General features: G+C 36.5%; 1 protein-coding gene across 3 annotated transcripts in view; it reads right to left on the bottom strand.

Moving 5' to 3' along the window:
* Positions 1 to 8,930: 8,930 nt before the first annotated feature.
* LOC114273669 (sodium/calcium exchanger NCL2) overlaps positions 8,931 to 17,011 on the bottom strand; it is a 55,982-nt gene continuing 47,901 nt past the window's right edge. Inside the window, exons 1-7 of one of the 3 annotated variants that reach the window (XM_028215467.2) lie at positions 16,511 to 16,659; positions 15,008 to 15,199; positions 13,282 to 13,463; positions 12,838 to 12,956; positions 11,387 to 11,657; positions 10,163 to 10,462; positions 8,931 to 9,450 (exon numbers count right to left, since the gene is read on the bottom strand). In XM_028215467.2, coding sequence (XP_028071268.2) covers positions 9,202 to 9,450; positions 10,163 to 10,462; positions 11,387 to 11,657; positions 12,838 to 12,956; positions 13,282 to 13,463; positions 15,008 to 15,199; positions 16,511 to 16,589 — 1,392 coding nt within the window. In that variant the 5' untranslated portion in view covers positions 16,590 to 16,659 and the 3' untranslated portion in view covers positions 8,931 to 9,201. Of the gene's footprint in view, positions 9,467 to 10,162; positions 10,463 to 11,386; positions 11,658 to 12,837; positions 12,957 to 13,281; positions 13,464 to 15,007; positions 15,200 to 16,510; positions 16,660 to 17,011 lie in introns of those variants that run through there. The other 2 variants (XM_028215464.2, XM_028215465.2) reach the window with 2 other exon arrangements.

Here is a 17,011-nt window from a genome sequence, read left to right on the forward strand (position 1 = left end):
AGCCTACTTTTAGGTTCGATGGCAAATGCTTCAACTGTGGAAGTGACGGGCATCGGGCAGTTGATTGTCTGAAGAAGAAGCCCTATAGAAAAAACCCTCCCCAACACAAAAACCGGGCACATATGGCTGAAATGGAGGAATTATCACACGATGTGGATGACATGCATCTGTCAGCCATCGTGTCAGAAGTGAACATGGTGGTGTCAAACCCGAGGGAGTGGTGGGTGGACACTGGGGCCACTCGCCATATTTGTGTAGAGAAGAGAATGTTCACAACTTTCGAACCGTTTCAAACAGGGAGAAATTGTTTATGGGAAACTCTGCAACCTCAGCTGTTGAGGGTAAATGCAAGGTGATCCTGAAGATCACTTCAGGAAAAGAACTGACTTTGAACGATGTCCTTTTTGTGCCAGACATTCGTAAGAACCTTGTCTTGGGGTCTCTCCTAAGCAAGCATGGCTTCCGCATGGTGTTTGAATCAGACAAGGTCGTGTTGACCAAGGGCGGGGTCTATGTGGGGAAGGGATATATGTCAGGTGGTATGTTTAAATTGAATGTAATGACACTTATCCCTAAGATTAATGAGAAAACTTCTTCTTCTGCTTATATGCTTGAGTCCCCTAATTTATGGCATAGTAGATTGGGTCATGTAAATTTTGACTCTTTACGTAGATTAATCAAGTTAGATCACATACCATCTTTCAAGATTAATCCACAACAAAAGTGTGAAACTTGTGTAGAAGCAAAATTGACAAGGTCTTCTTTTCATTCTATTGAAAGAAATACCCAGCCTTTGGGTTTAGTGCATAGTGATGTGTGTGACTTGAAAGTTGTATAATCACGTGGTGGCAACAAGTACTTCATCACTTTTGTTGATGATTGCACCAAATACTGTTATGTGTATTTGCTTAAAAGCAAAGACGAGGCTATTGATAAATTTATTCTTTTTAAGAATGAAGTTGAGAATCAATTAAGCCGGAAAATCAAGGCATTGAGAAGTGATCGTGGTGGTGAGTATGAATCCCCGTTTGCCAAGACTTGTGCTCAATTTGGGATTATTCACCAAACCACATCGCCTTATTCGCCTCAGTCAAATGGTGTTGTTGAGCGGAAGAACAGGACGCTGAAAGAGATGATGAATGCAATGTTGATAAGTTCTAGGTTGCCACAGAACTTATGGGGGGAAGCAATTCTCTCTGCGAATTATATTCTTAATAGAATACCACGGAAGAAAGTGGACAAGACTCCATATGAGTTGTGGAAAGGTCACAAGCCTTCATATAAATAACTATGAATATGGGGGTGTCTTGCAAAAGTGGCGGTACCTACATCCAAGCGGGTTAGGATAGGTCCGAAAACCGTGGACTGTATTTTCATTGGTTATGCACAAAATAGTGGTGCATATAGATTTCTTGTGCACAAGTCTGATATTTCAAATATACACAAGAATACTATCATGGAATCTAGAAGTGCATCTTTCTTTGAAGATGTATTTCCGTGTTGTCTCCAAGACAGGGTTCCGAGTTCCATGAAAGAAATAGATGATCACGAAGACGATCACATAGATGATCACATGGATGATCAAACAGCTGATCAAATAACTGATCAAGTAAATGATCAAGCTGATGAAGTAGATGAGCCAAGAAGGAGTAAAAGGGCTAGAACCACAAAGTCTTTTGGTCCAGACTTCTTGACTTATATGTTAGAGGGAGAACCTCGAACATTCCATGAAGCTGCGACTTCACCTGAAAGTCCTTTATGGAAAGAAGTAATTAAGAGTGAGATTGACTCCATCTTACAGAACCATACTTGGGAGTTGGTTGATCTACCCCCAAGCAGTAAGGCCTTGGGGAGTAAGTGGATCTTTCGAAGAAAAAATGAAAGCGGATGGGTCAATTGACAAATATAAAGCTCGGCTAGTTATCAAAGGATACAGACAGCGAGAAGGCCTGGATTACTTTGATACGTATTCACCTGTGACAAGGATTACATCCATTCGCATGGTGATTGCAATAGCAGCTTTACGTGGTTTAGAAATACATCAGATGGATATAAAGACAACTTTCTTAAATGGAGATTTAGATGAAGAAATCTACATGGAGCAACCCGAGGGGTTTTCAGCTCCAGGAAAAAGTAAGAAAGTCTGTAAGCTTGTCAAGTCATTGTATAGTTTGAAGCAAGCTCCCAAACAATGGCATGAGAAGTTTGACAATGCTATGTTGTCAAATGGGTTTCGAATCAATGAGTGTGATAAGTGCGTATATGTTAAAGACACTGACAAAGGTTATGTCATTTTGTGTCTATACGTTGATGACATACTCATTGTTGGTAGCAATGATGAAATGATTAAAGCTACCAAAAGATTGTTAAACTCTAAGTTTGACATGAAGGATATGAGCCTTGCAGATGTCATTTTGGGTGTTAAGATCACCAGAACATCTGGTGGTATTGTACTTTCTCAAGCTCATTATGTTAATAAGATACTTGAGAAATTTGGAAAGTCAGATACAAGTATGTTTAGGACACCGGTAGACTTAAGTCGATATTTGACCAAGAATAATGGTGAGAGTGTCTCTCAACTAGAATATTCTCGGGTCATTGAGAGTTTGATGTATCTGATGAGTTGTACAAGGCCGAATATTGCCTACGCTGTTAGTAGGCTGAGTAGATACACGAGTAATCCTAATGCTACTCATTGGAAGGGCATTATGCGGGTGTTGGGGTATATCCATTACACCCTGGATTATGGGCTGCATTATACCAGATACCCAGCGGTACTAGAAGGGTATAGTGACGCAAATTGGATATCTGATATAAAAGATTCCAAATCCACTAGTGGTTATATGTTTACCCTCGGAGGGGTAGCCGTGTCTTGGAAATCTGCCAAGCAAACGTGTATCTCGAGATCAACGATGGAATTTGAGTTTATTGCTTTAGATAAAGCAACTGAAGAAGCTGAATGGCTTTGCCAGTTTGTTGAGAATATTCCACGTTGGCCGAAACCTGTGCCAGCTATCAGTATTCATTGCGATAGCCAATCAGCGATTGGTCGGGCATAGAGTAATATGTATAATGGAAAGTCTAGACATATCCGTCGTAGACATAATTCCATACGACCACTACTCTCAAATGGAGTTGTCTCTCTAGACTATGTCAAGTCTAAGGACAACATTGTGGATTCGCTAACCAAAGGGTTAACTCGAGAGTTAGTAGAAAAGCCGTCAAGAGGAATGGGGTTAAGGCCTTTAGTAAAGGTTACCGGAACGGAAAACCCAACCTAGTTGACTGGAGATCCCAAGATCTAGGTTCAAAAGGACAACCTAACTTCGTGTAACGGGTGAGTCACTGAAGAGGTAAATCCTCTTGCCCATTCCTTTATACATTGATGCCCTGTGAGAGTGGAAGGTTAAGCTAATGCTTTTAATGACCTTAGTGATGTGGTATAATGAAATACCGTATCTAGGTCACCTATGTGAGTGCGAAGTGGGGCTGCTTCTTTAAGAATTGCCAAGGCCGAATTCTTTAAAAACACTCACAGAACCAGGCTAGTGTTCCAGGGCCATACCGGACACACCAGTGAGAACAAGAACAATGGTTGGACTAACTCCTGTGTGAGGTCTATTGTCTCGGTTTACATATGTAATAACCCGACCCTCGTACACGTCCCTTGTTATATTTTTGGATCCTATTTTGTGATTTTGGATGCTTACTGTGTAATTCCATGAGAAATTAGGGGTAAGAAAGTTAACTCCATATTTAAAGCATATGTTTAAGAATGTCTATCTGTTCAACAAGAAACGTATCTGTCACATTAGAAGGTTTGAATCGAAATTGGAGGCCTTCAAGGCTTAATTATCTGAAATTGATTTTAAATATGTAATCAGCATAATTTTTAGGTAATATTAAGCATGTTTGGGAAATTTCAATTTCGGATGTTTAAACGATTGACTTTTGTCTTATTAGCTCTTATATATATGTGTGTTCTTGGAGCCTTGGACCTAGTTCAACACATTTTCATGGAAAAGAATAGAGAGGGTAAGAATAGAGAGAGATGAGAAGGGAGTTTCACTAAAGGCTAGAGATTGAACAACTTAGAGAGACTTTGGGAGATCTCAACTCAAGGTAAGTTTGTCTAACTTTGATAATTCCTCTCTTGAATTTGAGGGTGATACAATCATGATAATTGAACCCAAGGTGTAATCGGATCATGTTTAATCCATTGGGTGAGTTTGAACTAAGTTGCTTATGTATGTATGTGGAGAAATTAGCTTTGATTTCTTACTTTCTCATGAAAGATCATGAAGAACTTACCTTATATATATATGTGATGGTATATATGATGTTGATGAAAAAGGAAATTTGATTATAGTTATGGATTCAAGAATTAGTGTTTGCCTAGTTTAATGTATGTATTTGAAGCCTTTGTAACATGAATTTTAGGCTATGTATTGTCAACTAAAAATGTTAAAATGAGCCTTGTGAGGATGTACCAAAAGATTGGGATTTTGTAAGAATTTCGGACAATTTTGAGCAGAATCGCCGCACGTGCGGGGGTCATGGCCGCACGTGCGGGAGGTGCTGCCGCACGTGCGGGAGTCATGGCCGCACGTGCGGGAAATGGTGAAAAACAGGGGCTCGGCCACTGTCTAAAAGGCACGTGCGGGGCATTTTGCCGCACGTGCGGGAGAGCTTGCCGCACGTGCGGGGCTCACAGCCGCACGTGCGGCCCATGCTGAAAAACATGGATCGCTCCGTTTTGCGTGTAGAACCCTCTAATGTTGTCGGGATATGTCTTTGATGCCTTTTAATATGTATAAATTCCTTCGAAGTGAAACGAAACAGAAAGTGAATTGTTATGAAAAGGAAACTAAATTGTAAAGGTTGAATGTGTGCAGGGCACATTCCGGGAGGAACAAGCACATCATCGCAACACTGTGAGTAGTAATATCATTATCTTCTTTACATAGGACTAATGCTCTTCCTTAGCACTTCGTTTACGCAACTATGTTAATGTTTCAAGTATATATGTCAATATTCAAGTATGTGGTTCCAAATATGTAAGAAAGAAATGGGTGAGATAAAATACCTTCATGCTATAAGACTTTGGGCCTATGGCCATCTAATATAAGTTATTACGATACGAAACAAAGTGCTACGACGTGAGCCACCTCTAGAATCCGTGTGAGACACCTCTTGAGTTCGTATAAGCATATTCACGGGCCTTGTGCCATCATGTTTAAGGGCCACGTGCCACCATGTTTAAGGGCCTTGTGCCATCATGTTTAAGGGCGTCATGCCACCATGTTTAAGGGCATCTTGCCACCATGTTCAGGGGCATTATGCCACCATGCTCAAGGGCGTCAAGCCATTATGAATTAAGAATATGATATGTTAAGCAGTTATGTTCAAGATTAAGCCTAAGGCCATTATAAGATGGAATACAGAATCAGGCTAACTTTGTAATCTCTGCACTTCCGTATGTATTGATATATGCCATGTTTCAAGTTGAGCATTGTTTCATTCATGTATTACTATTCACTGAGCCCGGCTCACTATTTGTTATGTCTATTTCTGTAGGCAATCAACCAAGTGGTCAATCCTAAACCATGACGCCCAGTTTCTTTTGTCAACCTTCCTGTACCCAAGCACTTTTGAGGCCACTTATTTTGTGAAGTTTATTGAGATAATTGGCTTACTTTTTGGTTATCCTCCCAAGGTTGTGTGTATAAAACTTCAACAGTTTTTGTTACATGCCCGATGCTAGGGCTGGGTCTGTATATGTGTTTGTGTATATGTACTGCTAAGAAATATTTATTTTGGACTCTATCGACCTATTATGATACATGTGATGTATGAGATCCTGACATGTTAGAAATAGCTCAATGGAGTTTGTTGGTTAGTGTTCTTTTAATGTTTGTGCTTCCGACAAGGCCCCATATGCTATATATATACCAGGTTTTATATTTGTTTTTGAATGGGTCATGCCCGAACTTTTAGGGGCAAGTTAGGGGCGTGACAACATAAACGGCAGAACAGTTCAAGACATCACGTTCACTGGTCAGCCAGTAAATCCGATAGGCTTTCACTACGAAAGGTTCAAGGCCAACAACTACCTTTTCCGATGTAGGGTTAGTCTATGTGCTCTCTCTCTTTCCGAGTCTTTGTTAATAAACGTTGAGCGTTTGCTGTATTCGGTCAATTTTTATTCATGTGGGGAATTGTTGGAGAAAATAGTTGAATAAGAAATTTCCTCATAAATGTGTATATAACTCACACATTTAAGGCTCATCAGTTTTACAAAATTGATTGGGCAGTTTTGCTAGCATTAGTTGCCAGCCTTGATGGCTAGAGGCTCCTCTCCTCTCCCCCATGGTGTATAAAAGGAGGCCTTATTCCTTGAAAAGAGATATAGAATTTTTCCTTGACATCCATACACTGTTAGTCTACTTCTCCTATAATTTTCTTCCTGAAAGAGAGTGCTGCCGTTGTCCGTTCGGTAAGCTAATCAGAAGGTGCTTCTGTTGTAGCTGGTAAAAACCGTCGTATCCTGGGAAGTAGACGCCGGCGTACCTCCAGCACCCAATGGTGAGGCGACGAATCTATTTTAAGGAGACTGTGGTATCACAGAGGCTTCGGTTTGCTTCCTTTAACCATTTTGTATTTTATCTGTATTTTATTCAGCATGTTATTTTTCCTGGGATTGAAGGTTTGTTTTGTTCATCTCATAATTTTGCGATATGCAATGTGAAATTATGTAATGTGAGTAGTTTTTCCCAACAGGTGAGTTACAGTTTGTCCAACTTGATGGTGGAAGTGGGGTTCCAGATAAATTGTTGTGGCGCTAAGCAGCTAGATCACCGTGGGTGGAAGGGGACTTGGAGGATTAGCGGTCCTCTTCCTAGGAGTTCCACACTTGGTTAGCACATCATGATCGACTGTTAACCAATTCTATGAAGGTACGCTGAGGTCTGAGTTCTAATTTGGTTCTTGTTTTTCGGACCTATTTTTTTGAAAATTTTAGAGTTGTTGTTTGGTCATTCAGAATCTGTGTTTCGGATTATTTTTTAATTTTATTTTTAACATGATCTTAGTAGATGCGAGATACTACAACCTATTATTTTATTCCTACTACTCTTATTAAACTCTGCCTTGTTTTCTTTTTTCGAACCTACCTTGTACATACATGCATGGGTCTAGTGTTGATGTGACAAATTTTTTTTTTTTTGGTTTTTGTTTTTTTGTTAAATGTATTTTAGAAGCAGCCCTCTCTCTGCAATTGTGGAGGGAAATTTGAAAATACAATAATGCATTTTTTAGAAAACCAAACACATATCCATTTTCAAACCTATATCCATTTTCAAAACACTATTTTCAAATATTTTTTTGAATAATACTCCAAAAAAATGAAACCAAACATGGTGATAAGCTTCCTGCTACTTGTGTGGGCATTGCACGGAATCAACTTTACATGCTTTTCGGGATTGTTTATCTCCGATGGGGATTTGGAAGAGTCCTATTCCTTCTCGCTATTTTGATCGTTTCTTTACCTGCTCGTTAGTTAATTGGATTGATGTTAACCTTGGTAAACCTCCGTGGAGTGGCGTATACAGAAAACGGTGGCCTCTTGTTTTTCTAGATGCTATTTCTCACATTTGTTGTTGGGGGAATCAGCGAGTACATGATAGAGGTGGTCAGTGTCCTAGTGACCCTGTGGGTGTCATTCAACAGAAAGTGGGCGAAGTGATTGTGGCAGAGAGTTTTGCAGCAAGAAGGCCTTCGTCCTAGTATTGCGCAATGGATTTCTCCACCTTGGGATTGATTGAAGCTCAATGTTGGGGTAGTGGTTGTGGCCTATGGCAATGCCGCATCTGGGGGATTGATTCGGGCATCAAATGGTGAATGGAGAGTTGGGTTTTAGCACTATGTCAAAATGGCTCACTACCTTACGACAGAATTGTCTGCCATTCAGTTGGGTTCACTGTTTGCGTCGTCTGAAGGCTTTCGGTTTGTTTTGGTTGAGTCAGACTCATTAGAGGGAGTTCGGCTTATTCTGAATTTGGATAAAGCGCATCCACAAGCAGAGTTGGGCAACGAGTTTCAGAACTGCTTCAACGAGATTGATGTTGTGATCTAGTTCATATTCCGACCATTTAGAAATGAGTGTGCTGACCATTTAACAAGGATGGCTTTGGCCTCTCGCCAATGTAATTGGGTTCTCTGAGGTGCACCCTGTAAACAAAATTTTAGAACATGAAACTTTATGTTTTGGATAATCTACCATGTGAATCATCAAGAAATCAAGACAAAAACTTACCCGAATCCATCGATGAACGGTTAAACGGAAGCGTGATTATCAATAAACCCTTTGTTATTGATTTTGTTATTGCCTTCTAATCCTTTCCCTTTTGGTGCCTTATGTTTCTCCTTGAGAGGATTTAGAAGAAAAATGGCAGTTCTCCTCCATTGGAAGGAATAGGGACCATAACCTTTTAAGGTTGAAATTGGTTTTCAAAATGAAACGGTGTGGCAGTTTAAAGAAGGAAAACCAACTTAACCAATATGTTTTAATTTTTATTTCTGCCCCTCATAGAAATAGAAAAACTAATATGTTTTAATTTCTATTTCTGCCAGTCATAGAAATAGAAATTACTCAACTAGTATCTACACATTAGGTCCATAACACATACACCCTTAAGCCTATTAACTAAATTGAATCACTTAAATTGTAGGGCTTCTTATAAATGATAATACCACATTTAAATATGTGGTCCCATTGAGACATTATCTAACACACCCATGGCAATCAGAGAGTCGCTCCAACAAGATATACAGGCTATGGGTCCTGCAGGTTCTATTTTTGCTTAGTTTTGTTTCTTGGCTTTGTTCTCCTTTGTACCAATAAAAATAAATAAATAAAGAAGGCATCAAGGTTAAAATTCAATAAGAATCCATATGATGTTCTTGAAGATTGATACAATAAAAACATGAAATCATTGAGATTCAAGTTTTTGAACATCAATGTATCTGAATACATAGTTTTCTTGACTAGAACAAAATCGCTGGTTACAACTTACACGAGAATAAAGGTTCTAAATGTTTTTTAGAAACTTGTTTCGCAGAGAGAAATTGATTCCAACAATGACATGGTGATAAGATAAATGTCAACTTATATTTTTTGCTTTTGTTACCACAATTCTTGGTCTAAGACCATCCACAGACAGTGGTAAGAACATAAAGCATCAGTATAGATATTGGGTAGAGAAAAAATGCCACAAAACTTGTCCACAGTGGGAAACTTGTGCGGAGACTAGTGAAGATGCCCATCACAGTGCAAATAATTAGAACAACTAGAACTTCAGCTGAGACATCCCATGCGAGATTCCTTATATAAATGAGTGCCAGAAACGTTGCTAAACCCATCATGTTGTTCATGAACACTGCACCATATATCTGTGTTGAAAAATTTCTGCGTGTCAAATGACAATTAAAATTTTCTATTTAGGGATTAAATATACTACAAAGAAAGCATAAGATTCGGATAATTTAAAGTGCGCAAAACTAATATACAACCATGTGATATGGGGTGATAAAATTGGTATTTGAAAGACAAATCTCAATATGAATCATGACTTGGTCGTATTGTACTTGATTTGCACTGTTAATGTCAATAACTAGTCTTGCAATTTCTTTACTAAATCTTGGGAATGCGGACAAAAATAGGCAAATAAACATGGAACATTATTGTGTAATTTTGGGCCACCACTGAGGTAAGTGCACATAGTGTTCCTGATTAATGAGCAAGGCAAGCCAAATGACAGTTGTCTACCACTTGGTCAATCAAGCTGGTTCAGGTCGGCTCCACATTTAATAATTAATTCTTTTATTGGATCAAGAATATCATATCATAGTACTATGGAATTATTGAATAATTTTGCTCTAGATGTTCCTACACAAGTTTAAAACTCTTGTTTATTAATTTTGAGTGTAGTAATAGCAATGATGAGCATAACAAATAATTCAAAGATATTAGCAAGTTTATTACCTCAAAAACCCAATTAATTAGTCTATGCAATCATAAGAGAACTCAATCTACAACAGTACCCAACCATCTTTGTTAGATTATGACAAAGGAACTTAAAAATTGTGTGGTAGAGAAACAAACCTCAGACAATGTTAAAGAGATTGCCTTTTGTGTCTTCTGCCTGGAACTAGTTATTGCTGAAAGTCCAAGTCTGTAATTCAAAGCCAAAGGAATCACAATGTATGAGACATAGAAGGAAGAGATATTTGCAGCACTCGCAAAATCTGAAATAGCTTCAATGAGGGGTTCTGCAAGTATGACTGTTATCGCAGTTCCAAGAAGCAATAGGAATGCAGCTTTAAAGTGATTTGACCATGATTTTTTCGCGCTTTGTCTCTTCGTTCTTTGAGTCAACAGACTCTGTTGTTCTTCCATAGGACTCTGCATATCCACAACAAATATCAAGGCACCGTAGTTTTGCTTTTTAGGGATGGAACCATGCTTTTGAGAGGGGGACATTAAATAGGCGATGGGGATTTATAGTGTTTCTGCAGTGAAAATGTAGGCTGAATGCATAAAAATTAAATGACTAGATAAAAGCCCTATTTTGATGCATCTTCTTCCAAGACAAAAGCTAATAATCAAAATATATAAATTATAACATTTCTTCCTCAGTTTTCCAGTAACTAGAATTTTTATTTATTTTTAATTCTTTCTCGGTTTTTTTGAGCTATTTTTGTCTCATAAATTGTAAGTAGAAATTGTAACAAACACTTTGATAGACATTTCCAAAATAAAAAGTAATAAGTTGGCTCGATAAATTGTAGAAAATAGCCCCAAAGTAGACAAGGGGAATATTTTTTTGCTTAAGTAGCCAAAGGGAAGCATACAGGTTGAGTGAGAAAAAATGCCTATTTAAGGTCTAAATAAAAAAAATACTCTGTTGAGACAATGCTGACTCATGGAATTTCCATAGTCTTAAACAATGGATACTAGAGAAGATACTGAGCAGCTACCAAAAAAAAAAACTCTAGAAGATTCATAGGAGCATTGGAATGGGATAGATGCAAGGGGATTGTATCTACATAGTACGGACATCATATAATTTACTTATTGTAAAAAAATTAAAAAAAGAAAGGAAAAAAGAAAAGAATTTGAATGGGATGGGGACCATGATGCCTAGCAATGCCACCAAGTATGAAAATTTTATTTGAAAAGTTGTAAAAATGAGGTGTATGAACCAAATTCATTGTATCTGTGACTGTATTACACTAAATTTGAACATATAACATGCAATTCATTTTTTGAGGTCTGTCACAGTTGATATGCATACATTGACATAGATCCTTCAATAATTGGAATTACCTTATCACTGCAACCAAAAAGCTTAAAATCATTATGATGTGTACCAACAGATTGCCGAGCATCAGATTCAGAAATGTATTTCAGCAACCCTTTAACAAACTCCTGCTCATCAATCTGAGCATCACCAGAGGTGTCAAATGCTGCGATGACCTTCTCTACAAATTCATCTGTATTGAAACCAACTTCTTCTAACTGAATCCCTAGAACCAGCACTCTCAGTTCCCCTTGTGATATGTATGCATTCTTATCCTTATCGATTTGATGAAATAACCTGTTGGTGTATATCTATAGAGTTACTAGTTGGAATAATTGAGCATATATAGAAGAACATCAAATTGAACTAATGAGCATTGAGATTCAGAAGTTTAAAAATACCAGTAACTGCAACAAATTAAGTGGCTGTTTCTGACATTGAAATAAGCTCATAGCAATGTCAGTTATAGGTTTGAGGGATTACTTTCATCAGCTACTGATTTTAATGCTTGGGACTCTAAGCATGTTCATAGAGAAACTAATGCACTTGCAATTTGCTATTTTGATGCCTAAAGTCTTATGACGGTCTTGAATTCAATCCGAATTATGCTTATTACTTGTTGCCTATCTGCATGACCTGATTAAATATCCAATATGGTATTTTTATTTGGGTCTATATTGATCCGGTTTGTTATTATTTGAATTCTTGTATGTATTGCCTTGTTTCAGAGTTTTAGGATTTATGGTCTTTAGAACTTATGTAATAAAGGGTTGTTGAGGGAACCCACTCATTATATTATCTACATTCAGAGTGAAACTCTTTCTCCATTCTTCCCAAGTGAACTAAAACCTATGAGCGAACCCTTTAAATTGTTTGAACTGTTTTTTCTTGTTGTTTTTGTATTTATTATTTTTAAATATTTGGTTCCATCGTAAAAACTTTATACGTAAGAGACATGAATACACACACACATATATATATGTTTAAAGGATAATTTTTTTTTTTTTTTTTGAACTAAGGATCCGCTGTTCTCAAATTCTTGTTGTATTGTCTCAATATATTTTCAACTATCAGATCATATGAGAATATCAAGATATATGAATCTCGAGGTATAATTGAATGATTAAAAATGCATTGAGATAGGAAGGCAGAAAATTTTGGGGACAAAAAATCTCATACCTCTTTAGTTTCCAGATAATGATTTCAAAATGAGTCATTTACCAAAATATGTTTAATTAGGGAAATTATTCGATACTCCTGGAGCACCACATGGTCATACTCCAAGCCAATCACCAATTTCTTAGGTTGTTTTCCCATCCCAACATAAATTGCGGGCCCCTACGCCTCTCCACCAATCAAAATCTCATGAAACACCACGTGTCCATACTCCGGTAGCACTGAATAATCACCCGTTTAATTGACTACATGCAGGTTATTCTAGAATTTAAATAAAAACACAGCCGAATAGGAAACTAACTCTTTCATAAAAGCTATATTAGGTCTGCCATTGGTGGTGAGGAGTTGTAGTAACTTGTTCTTCACATATTTGTTCATCAAGTACTCAAATCTCCTGTTCTGAATCCATGGCTGGAATACCTGCACAATTATTTGTCACATGAAAATATAATTTATTTTTTCCTGATTTTCTTTTATGCTTCTGAAAATTTATATAAAGTTAATGAAAGTTTAATTGATCAAACAGACCCATTTGTGCTTGTGATCCCTTGCATTTGACTGGTCATTTTCTGTTTTCGCTTTTGGTGTTTTTGAAAATAAAAACAATAAAAAGCTCATAAACACCTATGAATTTCATACTATCCTTAAAAGGTAGATTATTTTCAAAAAAAATTCCCAAAAACAATTTCTAAGAAATAAAAAATAAAAACAAAATCAAATTGGTTGGTCTTGGGTTTCCAATTACCTGATAGAAGCAGTAAGCAAGTATGAAAGCAAGAGTAACAAAGAGAGAAACAAGGATTGTGACACGTGCCCCAGTGGATGAATTGAGAATTTTGGCTAATTGAAGAATGAGAAATGGGAGCATGGATAGAATCATGATTCTTGCTGTGTAGCTAGTTTCTATATCAGTACTAACTCCATAATCTGCAAAGAGGGAGAATCAATTTCAACAAATGCTATGTGGCCAATGGTCACAAAATCAAATATGAATGCAACTCATATTACAATAATACTCTCTTTATTTTAGTGAAAATATTTTTCGCCCTTTTACAATATAAAACAAAAGTCAATGACTTTTTTGTTCTTTGTTTTTTTATTATTTTTGTTTTTCGTAATTAAGGAAAGAGGAGTTGATTTAAGCCGAAAACATTTTTCAGACTATAGGTTAGCTAATGCTCACCAACACAAAAATGACCACCCACCGTTACCACTACCTCCCTCTCACCATTATCGCCACCAACATAATTCTACTGCTACTACCACCGCTAGTGGCCACTGTTTCTACTACCATCCTAACACTGTTATCGCCACCATAACTCTACTGCCATCACTATCACTACCACCTCCACCATTTTCACCCAAGACCACTCCTACCACCACAATCACTGTTGTCCAGGACAGAGCCAAAAAATATATTTAACGGAGTGCCAAAGTAAGTGTAAAAAGGATCATTATCACGCATAAAATTCACAAGTTACAGGATTTGGGAAATGTCAATCGTACAAAATTTTGTTCCTGTGTGAAGATATTGTTTTTATGATTTGAATCTATGACATTTAAAATCAAATTAAGACAATTGATAATATTGCATAGCACTTTTGTAATAGAGTAATAGAATATTTGTTCAAAAAAGTAGAGAGGTCATCCCATATATATGGTGAAAATACTATTGAAATAGAGGTCAATAAAAGAATTTTTTAAAAACATGGGAGGGCCATTTAATAGATATTATCGAAATACTCTTATGCTGTGTTTGGTTGGGGGATTTGGGAAGGGATTTGGAAAGGGAAATGGAAAAGGTAGGTGAAATGTGAATAAATCATGCCTATATTTCACATAGTTTCACACACCTTTTCCCTTTCCCTTTCCAAATCCCTCCCCAAATCCCCCAACCAAACACAGCATTAGAATTTGATGTAAAACAAGTGGCTGCAGATTTCTTCAAGCAATTGGACAAACACAAGTCAAGGAAATAGTTATCTATTTTACTTGTGGATTCAAGGGTTTCTTTGTTGTGAGTTCAAGAGTTTTCGTTTACTAGAATGATATTTAGCCCGTATGTTTCCGCTGTGTCAGAATTGATGGGTAATAATATAATTTGCAAAAAAAAATTTACTGGGGGCTCGGCAATGCACAACTCCATCCCTGTCGTTGTTACCACTATCAGCTCTACAACTATGACTACTACTGCCCCTCCATCATGTCACCCTGTCACCACCACGACAACTACTCCAACACCACCATACCATCATAGGGTCGCAATCACACACACAAGCAAATATTTTTGTTTTTTGGAAATCGTTTTTCACTTAAGGAAATTGTTTTTTGCTCAAATAAACCGTAAATTTAAATATACATTCTACATATTATTTTATTGTATCTTTAGTTATTCTTGATGCTGATCAATACAAGTTGATTGTAAAAAAATAAAAAATAATAATAAGAAAAAAATAAAATAAAATAAGAACCTGTAAAACTGAATGGTTTCTTAATTTCTGTATCGGTTGTTGAAGGTAAAGTTTTTGAAAGATCAGTGTTGCCAAAAGCAACACAAGATCCCCAAATTAGAGTGAGAAGCATGACTGCTGATCCTGCTAGAAGCCCCATACTCATTACTGCTTGTTCTTCAGCTGTATCTGCATTTGCTACAAGTCCGGACACTGCAAAAAATAACTTAATCTAGATTAGATCCATCATCATCAACTATATTAATTTGTATCAGTTTGTAATTGTAGCTGAGAAATAAACTTGGTCCAATTATTTGTGAAAAAGTCCAGAAACATAAATTAATCACAAAACCAAATGCTATCTTTAGAACTGGAACCAGACCCAACCCATGCAAGATAGTTGTATCCAGTTTTATGATTGGTTTAGAAGAACTGAATATTTATTGATGTGTCACGAGTCCTGTATGTGTATTTGGTTTCTATAAAAACTTCAACATGCTAGGAAAAAAACTTTATTCGACATTTTATTTTTCAATAAATCTTTTGTTTTGTCGATAAAAATATGCTAGGAGTACAAAATAATCCAAAGAAAATGCAATCGATAGCTAAATTAAACCCAAGTATTGTTAGGTCCACGTTTAAAATAAATCTCAGTCATTCAATGTATCTTTTTATGATTTATTATGTATTTTTATTATATTTTGTTTACATTGGTGATAATAATTGATTGAGAAAAGATGTTAATTAATAAAATCCACTTACATTAGCCATGAATCCGATAGAAGAAGTAACTTGCATATTTATTCAGTTAAATGTGACACCATAAACACTATGTACCAAAAAGGAAAAATTGGTCTAACATTGCTCTTCAACATTTGATAGTAGGAGAGGCACACAATATTATTTTATGTTAGTTAAGGTCCTGCACCCATTTTTGATATTGTAAAATACCTAATTATCCTTTCATATAAGATATGTTGATTTTGATTTGAAAATTGAAGATCTTTTTTATTGTTTTGGTGGAGATTTCGTAGGGATTGAGATTGCGATTTGATTTTCGATTCTTTGTGATTTTGTTGTTCATTGTTCTAATGGAGTTGGTTTCAAGTTGTTCTATATTCTTTGTTCATTGATTTCAATTTGATTTATATATAAGGATTCCAATTTTGCATTAGGTTTTCGATTCTGATTTGTGCTTCGCATTAGGTTTTTGATTTCAATTTTTGATTTAGAGATCGCTTTTTTTGTAATTTTGTTGAAATTTTTTGTTTTTGAAGCTTTATTCGATTTGATTTTGAGTTGATTTTTGATCGTGGAGTCGATTTTGAGTTGATTTGTAGTAGAGGTGTTCGTTGTTCATTGAATTCAAGTTAATTTGGCCAAGGAAAATCAATATGACAAGGGGAAGAAAATCAAATTTCTCTGATCATCACACAGAGAAATTTATCTGTCTTTCAAAATGTTCACTATAAAGATAGAAACCCCATGGCAAAGAAAATCAACATGCTAGAGAAAATTACACACATTGATTTCGAGTTGATTTGCAGCAGATGTGTTCGTTGTTTGTTGATTTCAAGTTGATTTGGCTAGAGAAAATCAACATAATAAGGGGAAGAAAATCAAATTTCTTTGGCCATCACATAGAGTAGTTTATCCCTGTCTTTCAAAATGTTCATTGTAAAGGTAGAGAAATTCCATGACAAAGAAAATCAACATACAAGAAAAAATTACACACACAACTAGCTTGAAGAAGAAGCTCAAAAGGGGAGTATTAAGTAAATTCCAAAGAAAATCAATAGGCACAAGGGGAATTCTAGAGAAATTTCATATCTCAATGGGAGATCTTAGTACTTGAGAAATTGTAGAGAAAATCAACATGCCAAAGAAATTTAATTTTTACAAATGTCTCTAGCTATCACACACAAATCTAGCTAAGGTTTTAGGCAAACAAAATCAACTTATCAAGAAGTAAATCTTTCACAAATTTCTCTAAAATGAAAAACAAATTCATCTCAGTCTTTAATT

The sequence above is a fragment of the Camellia sinensis genome, chromosome 9 (genome assembly GCF_055761805.1).
Source record: "Camellia sinensis isolate YWXY chromosome 9, ASM5576180v1, whole genome shotgun sequence".
In the NCBI taxonomy this organism is placed as follows: domain Eukaryota; kingdom Viridiplantae; phylum Streptophyta; class Magnoliopsida; order Ericales; family Theaceae; genus Camellia; species Camellia sinensis.